Here is a 19703-nt window from a genome sequence, read left to right as displayed (position 1 = left end):
CCCTCAGGGGGTGATGAATGCAGTTTTCTCACGATCCGCCTCATCTATCTCAATTTGCCAGTATCCCGAGTACATGTCCATGGTAGAGAAAAACTTAGCCCCCTTCAGAGAATCGAGTGTACCATCAATTCGTGGAAAGGGGGTAAACATCCTGTTTAGTTATCTTATTAAGCTTCCTGTGATCAACACAAAAGCGCCAGCTGCCATCCTTCTTCCTGACAACCACTGGTGATGACCATGGGCTCTGCAAAGGCTGAGTGATGTCATTCTTAATCATTTTCTCTACCTCGTCATGAATTATTTGACATTCCATTGCTGACACACGGTATGCTCTCTGGCTTATTGGTTGATGGTCTCCAGTGCTAATCCGGTGCTTCACGGTCAATTTGTCTAATTTGCTTGTCACCTGTGGATTGAAGCATTCAGAGAACTCTTGAAGAATGGCAAGTAGCTTCTTCTGTTGTTCCTTAGTGAGATGTGGTGATAGTCAAGCTAGAAGATCTTGTCTCGTAGTGGTAGCACTAATTTCGCCAACAGACTCGGCATGGGAGGTGTCTATGACGCTCGGCTGTTCTGCAATTGACAGCTCAGCATTTACTACACACGTGTCTTGGAAGGATCTGCGGTTCTCGGCGACAGTTAACTATCCACAATTCACCGAATCCATTCTTCAATGAGACTATAGAGGCTGGGATGACCAAGTTATGCTTCAGTGGTATGCTTCTCTTACATTCCACTAAAAGATCCATGGGTTGATGCATGGTATGACATGACAGCTACCTTTGTAGCGCTGACTGCAGGAATGATTACTTCGTCCAGCACACACAGTCTCTACACATGCAGATGCACATCTTTCTGTCCACAGTCTAGCATAATCTTTGAGCAACTACAATCTATAATTGCTTGAGGAGCTCTCAAAAAGTCCCATCTGAGAATGACGTCTTGACTACACTCTTCTAAGACGATGAATTCTAAGGGCTGTGTATGGCTAGTTACTCACATGAATGACACATCTTCCTGCAGGTTTTATAGGTTTTACATATTTCCCATTAGCCACCTTCAGCTCTGATGTTTATTTGTCGATGAATATGGTTTTCTGCAACTGGCAACGGTACTTCTCCGAAATGACTGAATATGATGCTACAGTGTCCACAAGGGCTTGGTCTGGTCGGCCATCCATGAGGATATCGACATATTTTCCTATCATTTTCATAGTGATCGATGGTGGAGGATTTTTCTCTTCGGTGGCCTCACCTCCAAGGAAGGTGGCACCATTTTGTTTTCCAGGTTGTGGTGGCTGGGTGATTGGCTGGAGCTTCTAAAAGGTGATGGAGACCTTGACTGGAGTGTTGGGAGCATCCTCTCCAGTGGCCAGCTTGCAGCGATGGTGACCTACATCATCCTGCACCAAAATCTTCATATTTGTCTTCGTTGTCCCAGAGTTGGCATCTGCTAAGATTGGTCTGCTGTCTTTTGGCACGGGCATCATCAAATACATGCAGCCTTACTCGACAATAGCGCACCACATGTCCCGGTCGTCTGCAGTGGAAAAATACTGGTTAGTTATCCTGGGTCCTCCAAACATCAGTCGTCCTCGGTGCCCAAACAGGTTCCTCATGCGGCATTGTAGGAACATAACTTCACCTGGGTCTCGACTTTTTCATCGTTTTAAAGGGAAATGCAGGATGAGAGATTGGGTTCAATGTCTGTTCCACTTCCTCCCTTATGACCTCTTGAAGTGTCTCGGTTTTTTGCTCGCCGTGCAATCCAAGTGCGTCCTGAACTTCCTCTCTCACTATCTGATGAACACTTGTGAAATTGGTTCCTTCCTCCATCCCAGACATCGATATGACATTTGGAAGCCGTTCAGACTTCTTGTGTGTAATTCTATTTTGATGCCTTGTCTCGATATACTGGCACCATTTTATGAAGTCGCCTGCTGTCGAAGCCTCTTTCAGGAGTAGGGCTTGATACATGTCCTCAGCAACACCCTTCATGAGATGTGCAACCTTATCTTCCTCCTTCATTCTAGGATCCACTATTTTACACAGCTCCAAGACGTCTTGAATGTGGGATGCTGTAGTTTCTCGTGGACGCTGTGCCCTGCACTTTAATGTATCTTCAGCCTTGCACTTCTGTCGTCTTGTGTCACCGAAATACTTGCGCAGTTCTACCTGGAATACTTCCCAGCTTGTGAACGTCTCCTCATTGTTCTTATACCACTGCTTGGCAGTGCCCTCCAAGTAGAAAATTACATTAGCCAAACACACAGTGTCATCCCATTTGTTAAATTTGGTTGGTTGGTTGGTTTGGGGAAGGAGACCAGACAGCGTGGTCATCGGTCTCATCGGATTAGGGAAGGATGTGGAAGGAAGTCGGCCGTGCCCTTTCAGAGGAACCATCCCGGCATTTGCCTGGAGTGATTTAGGGAAATCACGGAAAACCTAAATCAGGATGGCCGGATGCGGGATTGAACCGTCGTCCTCCCGAATGCGAGTCCAGTGTCTAACCACTGCGCCACCTCGCTCGGTGTGTTAAATTTGGCTATACGCTCATATACCTTCATCCACTTGTTTGGATCTTGGCCATCGTCACCAGAGAACCTGGAAGGATGTCTCATGTGGTGGCACGCAGTTGCTGTCATCGTAATGTCCTCTTCTTCTGTCTCCGGTAGATTGCGAATTGCTGAATATGGCTCGAACTCGGGTTTCTCGCCACATAAACGGCGGCTCTGTCATGGCCTGATTGAAGCCACTGTGTCGTCGATAATGTGCGCTATCACAACTTCCAATACCCAGTGTCTCCACCAGAATAATGTCATGTAGAGGAAGGTATAATTAGATGAATGACAAACACTAACTTCACTTAATGAAGGTCTATTCAGCACTTGCACATAAAATAGCGTGGCAATGATTCTTGATATTTGTGGATACTTGTAGAATGTACTCAAACCAAATATAGAAATTAAAATTTTACAGTGCAGGTGAGTTTTGAACTCGCAACCCTCCATGCAGCAGTCTAGTATCTGCCATTGAGTAGACACGCTCTCTGCCCCTCCTCTACAGTACAGCGTATGGAGATGGACGAAGTCACGGAGGAAGAGATAGCCACCGCCTATATACCGTATACTGGCGCACTATTGGGGAAAATAAGACGAATATTGAGGAAACACTGAGTAGGAATTGTCTTTTGCCCGCCCAATAAAACACGAGCACTATTGGGAAGTGTCAGACGATCTAGGTTTGTGGATACCAGATTCCCTGTGAGTGTGGGAAGACTTACATTAGACAGACAGTGCGCACCATCAAATATTGTTGCTGAGAACATCAGAGGCACACTCGACTTATGTACCCCAACAAGTCGGCAGTCGCAGAGCACTGTTTGTCCGAAAATCATGAAATGGACTACCAACATACCAGGGTCTTGGCACAGACATCTAAATACTGGGACAGCATCGTTAGAGAGGCTATCAAAATTCATACCAGGGATGGACTCATCAACAGAGATTGCAGCTACAACTTCTGCAAGGCATGGGAACCAGCACTGAACCTAATTAGAAAGAGACTCAGCAATGAAAACGAACAAGCGACCAGGGCGGATGATTCAGTTACACCGACGCCACCATAGACTCTGACGCCAGCCTCTCAGCGACTGCCGACGCATGGCCGCGGAGAGAACGGCTCGCGGGGAAGGGGGATTTAGGACTGCCGCCCGCACTCAGCTCAGTTCGTCAGCGCACCTGACGATGGTGACATGTCTGATCACTGAAATATTGTGCCCATTGGACACTATGCATCGGCTGTACACCTGTGGACTGTTCGAGCAAGAAATACGCTGGGAGAAATTGAAGAATCACATAATATTCCTTATATTTCTGAAGAGTTTTTCATGTTCAACTATATATTTTAATAAGAGACTATTCAAATATTTCTTTAACTTCAAATGGCCACAAAAATAAGTTTTAACAATTTACTTTCCAAAGGTTTTTGAATGTGTTTTTCTACTGCCTAACTTAGTGGCTTAAAATTTTTAATAAATACATTAAACTATTTTTAGATTTGTATATTTTTCTGGCTGGTTTTGTCTACTGTTTGACACTCTTCATATAAAATGTGCATGTGCAAACAGGGAAAGTCCCTAAAATGTGCCTGCTTGCTTGGGTGTTTGGTTCCTTTTTCTCTGTTTGTATCACAGTAAGAGCGTTCTTGTTGTTGTTAGTCTTTTTGTCTGAATTGTGCTTCTCATCTTATGTCATATACATATTTCTGTCTACTTGAACAATGGAAAATCTGGGATGGAATAATAATAGCAGTATGAACTGAACATATTGCTGATCACCAGATGGAGGATGTGTTGACTGGCACACACATTTAAAAGTAGGCTATTGAAAACTATCAGCGTAAAGAAGGCCATGACCATGTGCGGGCATGCTTGGGCTTTTTGTGTAAGTCTGAATGTGTGTGTTATTGTCTCTCATCTGAAGATCATCTTTGGACAAAAAGTGAAATTTTCTAACAGTCTGCATTCTATTTAACTGATTTAATGGGTGGGTTCTGCAGCCAACCATTAATCCAACATATTTTCCATTATCATAAATTTTGTATGTCTGATGATTGGTTGTATTTCCACAAGCAGTTCTATACTAGCAGAAAATGAACATAACTTTTATTTTCAGATAATAATATTGGTATCCACTCTGCTAAGGTCAGTACATCATCTGCTAAATACTTGTCTGATGTAACGGGATGGACTGCTGCTTCAAAAGTGTTGCTCCGTCTCCACGGTGCGTTCATGATAGCTGCATGGATAGGAACGGCAAGTCTTGGAATTCTCTTGGCGAGATATTTCAGACAAACTTGGGTCGGTACACAACTCTGCAAAAAGGACTTGTGGTTTGCAGTAAGTGTGCTGCTGTGTAACTCTGCGTATTTAGATCTTACTTAAGATTATTTTATTCCCAGATATTTAATTATTGATTTTCTAAAGAATAAGGCTACCGTAAACAAACAGACTTTGAAATGTGATACTTCCATTACTTTATAGCTCAAACTTATTTGGAAATTGTTTCCAGTGGCATCGCATGTTGATGGTCACCACGTGGGTCCTCACCATCGCTGGTTTCGTCATAATCTTTGTGGAACTACGTGGCTGGTCACAAGAAGACAATCCACATGCAATTCTTGGCACAATTACAACAATTTTAGCTTTTATACAGCCAATAGGAGCAGCATTCAGGCCTCACCCTGGAACGAGACAACGACCAATATTTAATTGGGTTCACTGGTTCATTGGAAATTCTGCACATATTTTAGCAAGTAAGCATAGTGAACAAGGAAATTAGATATAAACATTATAATAGTACTCTACATACTGTATCTTCAAAACATAAGAGATTATTTCCAAGTGTCTGTGCCAAATAGAAATGAGCTAAATTCATAACACTTCAGCAGAATGGTTGGTGTGTGTGTGTGTGTGTGGTGTGTGTGTGTGTGAGAAATGCATCAGCTGCAAAAATCGCCAGAGCAGTGAAGATGGAGGAAAAGTCTACATACCACTGGAAATTAATGGCTGCATAATGAAATTTCTGCTGTATATTGGTGCAAATGACCAACACTGTCCACATGGGCTCATGTGCCTGATTATTTATGCATTACTACAATCACGAGTAAAATAATAATTCTCGAATTTACATGAACTTACAATTTATAAAAAGTTGTGCATAGAATTTTACTTCAAACTACTTTGTCAGACACATGGTACCCCTCCTAATGGACTTACCATTAAAACTGCCATCTCAGCCTGTCATCTATCCTAGTGCAAGATTCTTTACCTTTCCCAGCTCCATCAGTCCCTCACAGTCACTGATCTGGCCCTGTGAAAGATCAAAGCCATACTTGACAGCCTCTGTTTGTTTCACAAAATCCTTTTACTCTGTGATCACAACTTCCTGCAGCATATTGCTGCAATAGAAACTCCTGCCGTTAAACAGTTGGAATAGCATTTCCAGTACCATCTGTGGAAGCTGCCTCAGCTACTCGAGTCTCCCACATGCTTGGGATTACCTCTAGCCAAAAAGAGCTTTCCACCCTGCCTCCCCCAGTATATGCTGTTTCTGCAATCCCCATCCCCAGCCTAAACCTTCACTAACTTCCAGAATGAGATTTTAACTTTACAGTGGAGTGTATGCTGATATGAAACTTCCTGAGACTCGAACTTGGGACCTTTGCCTTTTGCGGGCAAGTGCTCTACCAACTGAGCTAACCAAGCACGATTCATGGTCTGTCCCCACAGCTTTAATTCTACCAGAGCACTTACCCGTGAAAGGCAAAGCTCCCAAGTTAGTGTCTCGGTCCAGCACACAGGTTTAACCTGCCAGGAAGTTTCCTTCACTAACTTGTTCCTGACCACTCTGTCACATCTATGTTGAGAGTATAGAGGTCTACAAGGGGAGCAGGAGGGAGTAGCATAATATTGAGAGGCAGGAGTGGGACACACACACACACACACACACACACACACACACACACACACACACACACACACAGAGACAGACAGACACACAGAGAGAGAGAGAGAGAGAGAGAGAGAGAGAGAGAGAGAGAGAGAGAGAGAGAGTACTATGCTACTCCCTCCTGCTCTCCCTTGTAGATCCCCATACTGTCAATAGAGGGAGGGGGTTTATGCGATTCACATTGATAATTACATTAAAAGGTTTTATTTCTTGATTCAGTTAGTTATATCTAAACAAAATGAAAAAAATGAAATCAATTAACTTTTTGGTGTCTGTTTTCTGATTTACAGTTGTTACAATTTTCTTTGCTGCAAAACTGGGAAAGGCTGAACTTCCTGTATGGCTGGACTGGATACTAGTGTCATATGTGGTGTTCCATGTGGTCATGCACCTAGTATTTTCTGTAAGTACGGATTTGACGGCTTTTCTTTATATCAAAACACAGATTTTATAGTTATAAGTGATTAATTTGAGACAAAAAACTGTACACCCTGTTATGTAATGTGGCCTGAAATATGGTGTTTTTGCCAGACATAAACATATTTATTGATCATAAACAATTTGTCAAATGTGGTGTGGACAGTAGTAATATTTTATAAACATTTAATGATACTGAAACAAACATTAGAAAGTCAAAGATCTGTGTTGACTGTGTGTCAATAGACCATTCTCTTAGAGGTAATTCGTAATGTTCGAACACAATATATGTTCCACAATCCTTCTGCACATAGACTTCAATGATATGGGCCTGGAATTTAGCGGATTACTCCTACTGTCTTTCTTGTATATTGGTGTGGCCTGTGCAACTTTCCATGCTTGTGTACAGATGTTTCGTTGAGCAAATGGTTGTATATGGTTGCTAGGTATAGAGTTATTTTATCAGCATACTCTGAAAAATCCTAATTGGTATAAAATCTGGACTGGAAGACTTGCTTTTATTAAGTGATTTAAATTGCTGGACTACTCAGAGGCTATTTACTTAAAGTTAATAATGTTGGCAGCTGTTCTTGATTTTTAATTCTGGAGTATTTGCTTAGTCTTCTTTGGTGAAGGAGTTTCAGAAGCCTGTGTTTAGTAACTTTGTTCTAGCAGCGCTGTCATAAATAGTGTCATTATGTCTTGCTGCTAGTATACTTGACATACAACCAGGATCTCTTTGGAATTTCTGCAGGTTTCAAGACAAAGTTCCATTGCGGAAACTATTATACGCATCTTGCATTGAAGTCCACACTAAGTATTGAGCTTCTGCGAAAGATCACCAGTCTTGGAGATCTTGCATTCGCTTAAATTTGGCACACTTTTTTCATTGTCCTGGAACAGTGTTATGACCCATTATGTGTAGCAATGGGGATCAGCTCCATCAATTATTAATTTATCTGATATAAATCTTTAAACTGCTGCTGATACTATTTCTTTCAATTCAAGCCACACCTGATCTACACTTACATTGTTAATCTGGAAGGAGTGGAGATTGTCTCCAAGGAAGGTGTTAAGTGAAATTTTATGTGCTTTTTTTTAATAGGTGTATTTTTCATTTATTTTTGAAGAATTTGGAAATTACAATATTTAATTTCGCTAAGGAAACCCTGTGTTGATGATAATTATTAGCACAGTATTATTTGTTGCTAAGATGTCAAGTGTGTTTTCATAACTGCTCAATATTTGTGTAGGCTCATGAACTGCCCAAAATAATTTTCAGAGAATGCATTTAGCACAATTTTGGATGATGTATTATGTATACCTTCAGATTTACACATGTATTTTCATCAGTCTGTCATGGGTAAACTGAAGTCACCACCAACTATAATCGTATGGGTTGGGTACTTGTTTGAAATTAGACTAAAGTTTTCTTTGAACTTTTCAGCAATTGTATCATCCTAGTTGGGAGGTCAGTAAAAGGATCCAATTATAATTTTGTACCGGTTGCCAAGAATAACCTCTGCCCCCACTAACTCAAAGGAACTATCTACTTAAATTTCTATAAAAGGTAAACTATTCTACCAGCAACAACCATGCTACTGCCAACTGTGTTTAGCCTATCCTCTCAGAACACTGTTAGGTTCTTTGCAAAAATTTCAGCTGAACTTATCTCCACCTTTAGGCCAGCTTTCATTGCCTGTAATGGTTTGAGCATCCGTGCTTTCTCTTAGCACCTGGAGCTCCGATACTTTCCCAAAACAGCTACAATAATTTCCAACTGTTACACCAATAGTTCCTCTATGTTCCTGTGTTTGACCTGCATTCTTTGAGACTGAAGCCTTTTTTGTGTTTCCCTGAGACCCAGTAACCTAAAAAACCACCCAGTCCATGTCACACAGCCCCTGCAACCCACGTAGCGACTTCCTGTGTGTAGTGGGATTCCTGACCTAGTCAGCAGAACCTGAAACCCAGCCACATTATGGCGCAAATTGAAGAATATGCAGCCTACGCAGTTGCAGAATTGTCTGAGTCTCTTGATTCAGACCCTCCACTCAGCTCTGTAACAGAGATCCCTGATTGGTCATGTAGACAATACTACAAATGGCGAGCTCTGCTTTTCATCTCATAAGCAATACTAACAACCTTTACCACTTATGTTAGCTGCTTGAAACCAGGTAGAATCTCTTCCAATCCAAATTACTGACATAAGCCACCACTACCTGCAGTTGGCTGCATCCAGTGCTCTTCATGACATCTGGAAGAACCTGCTCCGTGACTGGAATGGTTCCACTCGGTATGCACACTGAGTGCATATTGGTTTTCTTCCTTCCTTGGCACCCATGTTCCTAAGGGACCCCGTAACGTGTCTTAACATTGGAGTTCCAAGGTACCAATAATCCCACCCTCTGTGACTGCCCGGATTTTGCTGGCTGAGAGGTTGTCAGCCACAGACAGCACCTGGAATATGTTTGTCAGATTAACTGGGCAGGCCTTATGTGCGACTCCCTGGGAGTCTTTCACCACCTGCTGCACCCCAAGGTGACCTCCCACTCGACCAGGGGTGAGGGGTCAGATGCGCTGGACATTGGTTAGATCCACACAGCCAGCCAACAGTGATGCCCATCCACTGCAGCTTCAAGCTATAACGGAACCCAGCACAACCTGGAGCTGAGATTGAAGTGTTACCAACACCATTCCCATTTACACACAGCAATCACAGTCCCTATCCATAATAAAGACTGTGGAAAACTATACTACACACACAAACAAGGACAATATAAATGTACTTTGTCACTCTATAGTAGACATGGAAGAAAGTGGAAGAACTGTGTGTAGTAAGTTAGATTAACATGCAGAGACCCAGAAACTCAACTACCAAAGCACTTGAAGCACTCAAGTGAGACTAATAATTATTTTTGTTCTCTTAGTGCGGCTACTCCATACCACAGCCATGTGCAAACTTATTCCTCTTGACTTCGTATCCTGACAAGTTCATGTTGTAAGAGTATCTCACTACTTTCAACTACAGAATAATGAATAGGTTTTCAACAGTAATCTTCTGTATTGTTCCAACTATTTACATCAGTTGTGAAGACTGATCCAAATATCAGTAACTCATAAACTGAACCAAATCAATCAATACGTCTGACCACATCAAACTTCACCCAAGATAGATTTACAATAGTCATTTGTCCTGAGTGTTTACATTGTACCCTTTGAAAGGGTGTCACCAAGGCATAAATGTCCACATCCAGGAAGGGCACCATGCTAACTATGCCTTACCTTGCTCCTAGTGTGTCACGTGACTGCATACATGCCATCACCACAGATCGGGGTGCACACAGTGGATTTTCTTTTTCTACTACATAACATGTTTATTAAAGACTTGACCATCCTTTGCCAATATGACCATCCTCAGTGGAACATAGTCATTCTCACGAACAACCCATGATACCCTACAAATCTCCCCATTGAGACAAAGATTTCGTGCAAAACTCCTTCAACCTACTATTTACAATTAAATGTAAAATATCTGGTATCATATTACAATTGATGAGTTTCACTTATCTGTACTAAATATATGGAAACTTTTCTTTAAATCTTCATGCATGATTATGTTGTCACAAAGAGTTAGTGTGGAAGCTGTCTCCAGCAATTCAGCATACCATGGTGTTTGTGCTCAGTCATTACACACCCCAGAACATTAATTATGCTTTTAACTTACAAAGAGGATGAGATGTTTACTTCATTTAAACTGAAATACATTGCTGGGTAACAGTAGAAGTTTATCATTAGAAATTACTTAATTTCATCCTTTTGAAAAAGTCGACAACATGGAATATAGATTACCACACGTGGGTTCCATTGTAAAGTTGTTTGCTCCTAACTAATTTGGATACTCCTTTGACAAAGTGACACAGTCACTCAACGCATCTTCTCCAACCTTAATAATTGAGTTCAATCCTCTCTATGGGCAGATACTGTACAACCATTCTTCCTTTCAGATGAGTGTCACCTATCCATTCCCTACAAAAACAGTTTATGTTACACTCTGCAGATTCACCTAAGGAATAGCCCCTCTATTTTGTACACCTGTCCCCAGACTCCTCTACCCTAAATGTGGTACAGGCCATTTTTTTCTTGAATGCACCTGTGCTTAGTTGTAGAACAGCCTCTCTACAAGTCTGCCTACTAATTTAAACTCCAACTCACCTAAGGCACAGTACACTTCTCCATATAAAATTTAGTTGTGCACAGTACCTCAATTTCATGTCTCAAGTCCTGACAGAGGGGTTCCTTTATTTCTGGCGTGTCCTCGCCCCTTTTCTTAAAGCATACCACACTATACTCCCTATACAAAATCGCTTTTCCCTAAATGATTGTTGCTGTACAAAAAACATTTGGTGTTGTAACTTTGGGCGATGGTATTCCTTTCCTGAAGATCATTTAGATCTCCTCCAATGTTTCAATTTAAAATTATTGAAGCCAACACGTACAGCTCAATTTGGCAATAAAAATTCCACAAAGCATAGCAAAGAAAGGACTGAAATTGCCATTTTCACCCTCTGAAGACTCAACTGATTTTATATTGATGGCAAAACCTGCATGGTGGTAGAAAAAACTTTATTTTATTTTCTCCTTATCTTATAATGTATATCTGGGTGATTAACTGTTGTTTGTCTTCTTACACTGATTGATGATTGTTACTTATACCATAATCTTTGTGTTTGCTACTCCCATTTCTTGTGTACTGCCTACTTTAACTCTGTTTAAAACTGATAAAACAGTCTTGTGTTATTGACCACACACGTGTGCTATCAGTCAACAGATTTCTCTATAGATGACACTACCATCTTCCACTCATTACGCTTATGTTAGCATGTCATATTTCAGACTGTTAAACTGCATGTACAGGATTTCCCCATTACCTTCCCCCGTGATGTGTATAATGCACAGGGTACGAAGTTCTTTCCAATTTTTTCACCACCGACAGAATGTCGTCACTGTCATCATAGCTCTTGTAGTAATACTCTTGCTGATGCTTAACCCAGAATTAGAATCAAAACTGACACAGAGAATTCAAACCAAAAGGTAAGATGCAGGATTGGTAAGATTTTCCATCAAATAAGATAGTAGTAGTATAATTCTTGGGGTTTTCATGCAACCTCACCTGGCAATATCTGGCCGTTGAATCCATTGAGCTAACATACTGGGCCTGCTCAAATCTGGCTGACAGTTCCTCAATACTTACAGGTCCATCTCTTTGTGTTTTTATGTAATCATTAAGTATACATGCATCTAAAACTAAAAACACACTTCCTGTGGTTTTTTTAACCCCTAACAGTTGGCTGTTACACAAACTAGTACTTTGTTCAATCACCTCATGATAACCATACTGTTAATTTCATCCTGAACTGCAGACCTTAAACTTAAAGGCACAAGATAAAGTTTGCATATGAATGAGTTAATATTCTTGGTATTAAACTGACAGATGTAACTTCCTATGACTCCTGGCTCATTGGGGAAAACTGATTTTTAATTTGCTAGAATCTGATAGCGTCATTTTCTGATTGTCCATTTACATCTTGGACACATTTACTCTCTATTACTATATTCTGCATAACAACTTCATTATTTTGAAAGGTAGCAATATACGCTTAACATAAACTTCACATGACTGCTAGCTGTACGAAAATCTGAAATCACTTTGCACTTTAGCAGCCAGTCTATCCCCAACAATAAGTCTGTGAACATTTGAAACAACTATTATAGACTGTATACATTGAAACCGGCCCAATTTTCTATGGACTCTCATCTCAGACTAAATTGACTAAAATTTTATTCTGCTAATACCTACAATATATACTCCAATAACTGGTAGTAGAGGAACTAATTGTTCCTGTTTTATAGTCTGTACTAATTCTTTTGATATCAATACTTCACTACCTGAATCAATGTATATATGTACCTTATGTCCACACACTTCTCCTAACACAACAGGTTTTGGCGGTATACCTTCAGTTTCACCTTCTGCCTCCTCTAGTAACCATTCATTACTTAGCATTGTATGGATTTAGGCTATTAATTTTTGTATATATGTGTCAACTATGGATCAGTCACATTCTGGATCCTGGCCCTCAACCCAGCACATTCTGTTTTTTCTGTTGTTATTACCAGATAATTACCTGTTATTACATCCTCACCAATTCCGAAGTATTACTAGCATTATTGTTCACATTATCAGGGGTAGGTATTAGTATCTGCGAATGTGTATTACTATTGCTAGTTGTAGTCTGTTGTTGATGGAACAGAAATTCTTTTCTCTCTCCTTTGGAAATGGTCTATTGCCTTTGTTTCTTGTTCTGATTAGTAATGTTAATATTTTCATTACATTCCTTGTTGAAGGTATCTAATCCCTCAACAAAAGTTGGTAGCTCATTCACAGTTGCCCAGCCTCTACAAAATGTAGTCGTGTGTCATGCCGCAACTGATATATTAACACTTTCCCTAAATGTGATTCCTATAATGCATTATTTAAATAGTTTGATCTTATTATATGTCACTCAATGTACTTCTTATAATTACCCCAAGAACTGTTATAATGCTTTACGTCACGTGCTGGGAGACCAATATTGCCTTTTTAAAACTTCCCTGAAAAATCCTCCCAGGACTTGAAACCTTCAGAATGGGCATTTCCCCATTCTGATGCATCACCAAATAAGCCTATAATCTATCTTTCTGGAGTCCTCGCATCTTTCCGGTAAAGATCTACAGAATGCCCTTAAAAATGTACTGGATGCACCTCCCCATCTGGTCTGAACTTCTGAAACTGTTCAGAAAATGGTATTCTATTTTCCATTTGAATATCCCCAAACTAATGATGTACACCAACATTATTATTAGTCTTCTATGAGGCACACCAATGTTAATATTATTCTCATTAATTCTAAATTCTATTTTTTCATTTCCTAAGGTGTTACAAAATTTCTGTATTTCCTTTCTGTGGTCTACAGTATCTCACAAAGAAAGGGTTTTAATACCAGTGGATTCAGCTGCATCCTGTAGTTTTTGTTGTACCAACTCCTGTATTCTCTCTTCCAAACTAATAAAGGTTGCTTGCGGACTCAAAATTTCATTCAATAATTGTCTCTGCTTTGTTTCAACCCGCTTGCGTATGTACCTGACATCTGATTAAGGTTTGTACTTTTGTTATGAACTTCCTTCAGATAATTATTTACTTCATCCTCCACTAAATCACACTGTGAATTAATGTCCATTTGTACTTCATTAGGCAAATCATTTAATTCTTTCTCAATAGCAGTAATTTTATTCTGCTGTATGTTAACTATAGACTTCAAATTCCTCTTCAAACATTTTTGCATGTGATTTAATTGCTGCAAACTTGGTAGTTCTAGCCTCTAATTTTGGTTGATATTTTTTTTTTCCAACTTCTTAAGTCTAGCTTTTCATTGAGTCTATAGAGTCTTAATGATAACTTCCAATTTGGTTTTATTGTCATCCCTAAGTACTGTAAAGGCCCTGTGAGTTTCTTAATACTTTTTCTAATTTCTTGTTAAATGCTTCACTGTTTTCCTCCACTGCTTTTTTGTTCTGTTTCACAAATAACCTAAACCATTCCAGTGCTTCTGCTGCCATTTTTTTTTTTGTCCACAAAGGCATACACTGCTAATTTAATGCTCAAATAATTAGTTAATCTAGGCATTACTAGTCATCACCACAAACATTGGTAACTAATCGTGTAAGTTCCTGTACACAAAATAATAGGATACTAATAATAGAAAAGTGCTAAACTGCCAAAATTGTATCCGACCCAATGTGTAGACCAGCAAACTGCCACTGACTGCACAGGTTCAGTGGGCAAGTCGTATTGAGAAGCTGTAACAGGCAGCTGGCACTCTGGCACACATGCGCACACTTGAGGAACACATCTTCCACAATAATATTCTGTATTGTTCCAGCTGTTTACATCATTTGTGAAGACAGATTCAAATGTTAGTAACTTGTAGACTGAAACACATCACTCAAAACATCCAACCACATCATGCACAACTTAAGATCAAAGGCCTACAGTCTTCATTTGTCTTGAGTGTTTGCATTATAGTATGTCCATTTTCTGTGTGGTATTCGTGATACTTTGAAAGTGTGTCCCCAAGGCATAAACATCCATGACAAGCAAGTGCTAATTCAGTCACCATGCTGCAGCTTGTCACTGCATACTACTCATAGGCACAGATAAAAAAATCAAGATGGATGCAGTGGGTTTTTTCCACAACATAAAACGTTTATAAGAGATACAGCCATCTTTTGATAGTGTGTGTGTCCTCAGTGGAACATAGGTCATTCTCACAAATAACTTATGTTAAGTAAACTTCCAGCCAAAGCATGATCTCTCTCTCTCTCTCTCTCTCTCTCTCTCTCTCTCTCTCTCTCTCTCTCTCTCTCTCTGGTTGCTCAGGCCAGACTGAAGCAGAAATGCGTTGAGTGGGAGCATCAGTTTGGAATGGGGAAGGAGCGAGGGATAGCAGGGTATTGGTGGGGGAAGAGAAAACCGTAATGTCTGGCAGAATGCAATGGATTAGAGGTAACAGACAAGGCCACCTGGTATAGCATCATGAGGCCTTGGGGAAAGTGAGGGAGGGGAGGAACTAGCTGGCCTGGGTTGTGAAACAGCAATTGAAATAAAGCATATTATGTTCAGCTGCATGTTGAGCAACAGGTTGGTCCACTTTCTCTACACTGCAGTTTGGAGATGGCCACTCATCCTGGTGGATAGCTGCTTGGTACTCATACCAATATAAAAATCTGTGCAATGATTGCAGCAGAGCTAGTACAAGACAGGGCTGCTTTCACAGGTGGTCCAGCCTCTGATGGGCTAGGACCAGAATAGGAAGTGTTGGGTGGTTGGATTGGACAAGTCTTGCACCTGGGTCTTCCACAGGGATAAGACCACTGTGGCAAGCAGTGTGTTTGGTAGTAGTGTAGGGTTGGACAAGAATGTTGTGGAGGTAGGATGGGCAATGGAACACTGCTTTAGGAGGAATGGGAAGGCTCTTGGGAGGATATCCCACATATCATGGCATGATGATAAATAATCAAAGCCCTGACAAAGGATGTGATTCAGTTGCTCCAGTCTAAGGTGGAATTGGATGACAGGGATGCATTATTTTGTAACTGATTATTGGGAGTGGTGGAAGGATTTGTGGTGTATTGGTATTTGGCACACCAAATCTGTTTGCAGTCTAGGTCTGAGGGGTTGTGCCAGACTGTGGAGGCTTTTGTGAGACTGGCACCATACTGAGCAATGGAGGTGCAATCATTGCAGATATGCCATACTCAGATGGCTACACTGCACGGGAGGGATTCTTTGATGTGGAAAGGATGGCAACTGTCAAAATCCATGCACTGATGGTGATTGATGTGTTTAATGTGGACAGAGGTGTGGATGGAGCTCTGAGAGAGGAGGAGGTCAACTTCCAGGAAGATAGCATGTTGGTTTGATAAGGACCAAGTGACATGTATGGGAGAGGTGGTGTTGATATTTTGAGGGAGCTCGTGTCCCCTCACCCTCATTTTGCACTGCTCTTTTCCCCTTCTGTGCTACTCTCCTTCCTGTTCCCTTTCTCCAGCCTTGTCTGTCACCTAGTCCCTGCACAATTTGCTATGCACCACTTTTTCACATTCCCTGCCCTTACCCTGCCATCCCTCTGTGTTCACTGCTCTGCTACAGATAATTACTCCTGTTAGACATATTTGCCTGGTCTGAGCAGCCGTAGAAAGCGATCATTTGCATAAAGTGTGCTTGCTTGTGTGAATGTGTGTTCGTCTTTTCTTATGAAGTCTTTTTGTTGGGCCTGTCTGCAACTGTCATCTTTACAGTGAGTAGCAATCTATCCTTTCCATGATTGTTAAGGGTATTGAAACAGAAATTTTTTCTGTGTCATAGGGAAAGGGTAAGCTTTTTCCTGTATAATCAACATTAAAAACTTTACCTACTGCCATTATGATTGGTTTAAAATGGAACAATGAACTTAACTGCAATTAATGTTGTATAAAGGAGAAGTGCACAGTGGTAGGGTACAAAGCATTTCTTCTTAGATTTCTTCGTGATTATAGCTAAAGGGCACAAACTGGTTGGTATGCACAGACATCAGTTTCACATAAAGCTGTTATGTCGTGGGTATTTTTGCTAATTGTTTCAGCATAAACAATTGGGACATATTGTTTCGTTATACTGCTATTTCTGTGCATTATGAAAATATCATAGTTCACTGCTCCCAATAAAAATAGCTTCACTACACAGATAAAATTTATTGGGGGGAAGGGGAAGGGGGTGGGAATAAAGTCCTATTGAAAAACCTTGTTTAGATACCTTAGAAATTTTCTGAAATATTGAGGGTGTCCACATGTATTGTATAAGTGAACTATTTGCACAGTTCTTGAGTTCTTGTTTATCACTGACTAAAGTATCAGTAACACAACTGCAGCTACAACGTGTGTTCACACACGTACTCACTCTGTTCAGAGATTCATTGCTTTCATTTCAGGTCACTGGTTGTATGAGTGAACGGCATAGTGCATCAAGGATAGACAGTTTCCCAATGAAAGACATTGCATCAAGTCGTATGGCACTCCAGACTGACAGGAAACATGATGCTCCGGTAAGATGTATTACTTAAAAGAAACTCTAGCAATTCATTTTAGAATATTTATAAAGTTTATGGGACTAACACCAAACAAGACAGCTAGTGGATATTGACTGTACGCAGAGGAGTAAAACATAAGCTGTGGGCCATTAAAACTGCACCAGCGTGAAGTTGACATGTAAAAAGTCAACCTGGCACCCAGTTTATTATGTGCTTGGATATTGCAATACCCCCTTGCCTTTAGTGTAGCTAAAATATGTGCATTTAAATTGTGCAACCTTCAGAATAATTAAGAAGCATATCAGTATATTGCAGCAGACAAATGCAACATTACTTTTTGATTTGCTTATTTCATAATCCAACTGTAGAAGGTAAGTCAGCTGAGACTGCTTACTGCAACAATTTAGTTCCAAGTTGTATTATTTGGTATACTTAGTATCTCAAATAAAATCACATACAAATTAAATAAGTTCACATACTTAATAATTTTTAAAATTTCTGATTGAATTTTCTCAAAACATTGATGTGCCTATCAACATGACCTTGGGCTCTCGTATGATTAATCGTTCACTGCACTGGCACTTGGGTGCACTCAGTTTACACTGGTTTGTTGAGTTCTGCCACCAGAGTATATGTACATTATTAACAGTTGTACCAACGTGAGTATTGCTAATAATATTTTAGCTTGATTCTAATTAGAGAAGTTCATTATAGAGTTACTGAACTGCACATTTGTATACTTGACAAAATATAAATATGTACTTTCTGGTAAGAATTAAGTAATTTACATGCTTCCCAGCTTCGAATTTACATCATATGTATTTTCAACAATCAGAGTTTCAGATTTTAATTACACACGTAACATTTGTGTCTGAACTTTACATCGTACAGTATCATATAAAGTTTTTCCTTCTACTTGGAATTCTGAAAAGCTAGGCACATAAATCTGCATATAAGAAACACACTGGTTCTCTAAAATTATTTAATAATGAGGACATTAATTATGTTTGCATATAACATATTAAGTCAATAATTACAGTGAGTGGAAAATAAAAGTTCCCATAATAATCATTTACTATGGGTCAGCTTGTTTATTAAAAGGTGTATCATGTTCTGCAATTAGTTCATCTTGATCTATTACATTATAATATGCAAATGCTTAATATTTCACAACAACAGCACAAAAGCACAAAATAGGTTTAACAAAATCGTACATTTTGTTGTGTATGATGATATATTATGTAAAGAGTTTCTCTTGAGAAAATGTATGTGACTGTTAGTCCTTTGTGAGAAGGTTTTGTTATCCTTATGTAAGGAGGATAAATGTGCACCAGCATGTCAGAATTGAGCAGCAGCAGCAGGTTCATTGCCTATCAAGACTGCAGTTTATCTTTCTGCAATACTGCTGCTTGTGTTCATTGGGATTCCATGACTGTCATGTGAATATGGATTCAATGGGTTCAGGGAGCCAATAGAAAAAGCCATGCAGGATCTCAGTGGCTCCACAAGCCTGCTGCCCAAGAGGACACAAGCATTGTTTGCTTGAGCTGTGCAGGACTGTACAACTACATCATATACCTAGGATTATAAAAGACAATTTTCTGTAGCAAGTTAAGTTCCAAAAAAATAATGCCATGATGCCTGGAGCACCATGATTGTCAACACGGGGACTACTGTTGAGCTTTGCTTGGTGCAGCAGCAGTGAAAGGCACAGAGAGAGTCATGCACACAGCAGCAATGCTGCATGCTACTCTAGCATCCAAGACCTTTACATACTGGTCGCAGTTCAATTTACAGCCACACAATGGACGTATCCATGTGTGGAGGCTCAAAGGAAAAAGATTATTGCCAGACTGTAATCATTGTCATAAATGTAGTGTCATGGCATGGGATGCCACCACATAAATATTACACCCTTGGTTTGCACAGTTAGTAAGTTGGCTAGCAGGCATTTATGATGTGTTAACTTTGCCTGTGTCTTTACCTTAATCTCCATTATGCAGAAAAACTGAGTTTTGTCCTTGCTGTCTTAACCTAGTTCCTTACAGAAGCCCTGGCTGTTGAATTCTCCTGATCTCTCTCGTATTGAAAACATCTGGTAACAGCAT

At 40.2% G+C, this 19703-nt stretch overlaps 1 protein-coding gene across 1 annotated transcript in view; it reads left to right on the top strand.

Moving 5' to 3' along the window:
* Positions 1-19703, top strand: part of LOC124616297 (putative ferric-chelate reductase 1 homolog) — a 352043-nt gene that overhangs the window by 321917 nt on the left and 10423 nt on the right. The window contains exons 8-11 of the mRNA XM_047144600.1: positions 4676-4899; positions 5072-5315; positions 6802-6914; positions 17497-17610. Coding sequence (XP_047000556.1) covers positions 4676-4899; positions 5072-5315; positions 6802-6914; positions 17497-17610 — 695 coding nt within the window. The remainder of the gene's footprint in view (positions 1-4675; positions 4900-5071; positions 5316-6801; positions 6915-17496; positions 17611-19703) is intronic.

This window comes from Schistocerca americana, chromosome 5, assembly GCF_021461395.2.
Source record: "Schistocerca americana isolate TAMUIC-IGC-003095 chromosome 5, iqSchAmer2.1, whole genome shotgun sequence".
NCBI classification, from domain to species: Eukaryota; Metazoa; Arthropoda; class Insecta; order Orthoptera; family Acrididae; genus Schistocerca; species Schistocerca americana.
The sequence above is the reverse complement of the archived record's forward strand: the minus strand, read 5'-3'. Positions and strand labels throughout refer to the sequence as shown.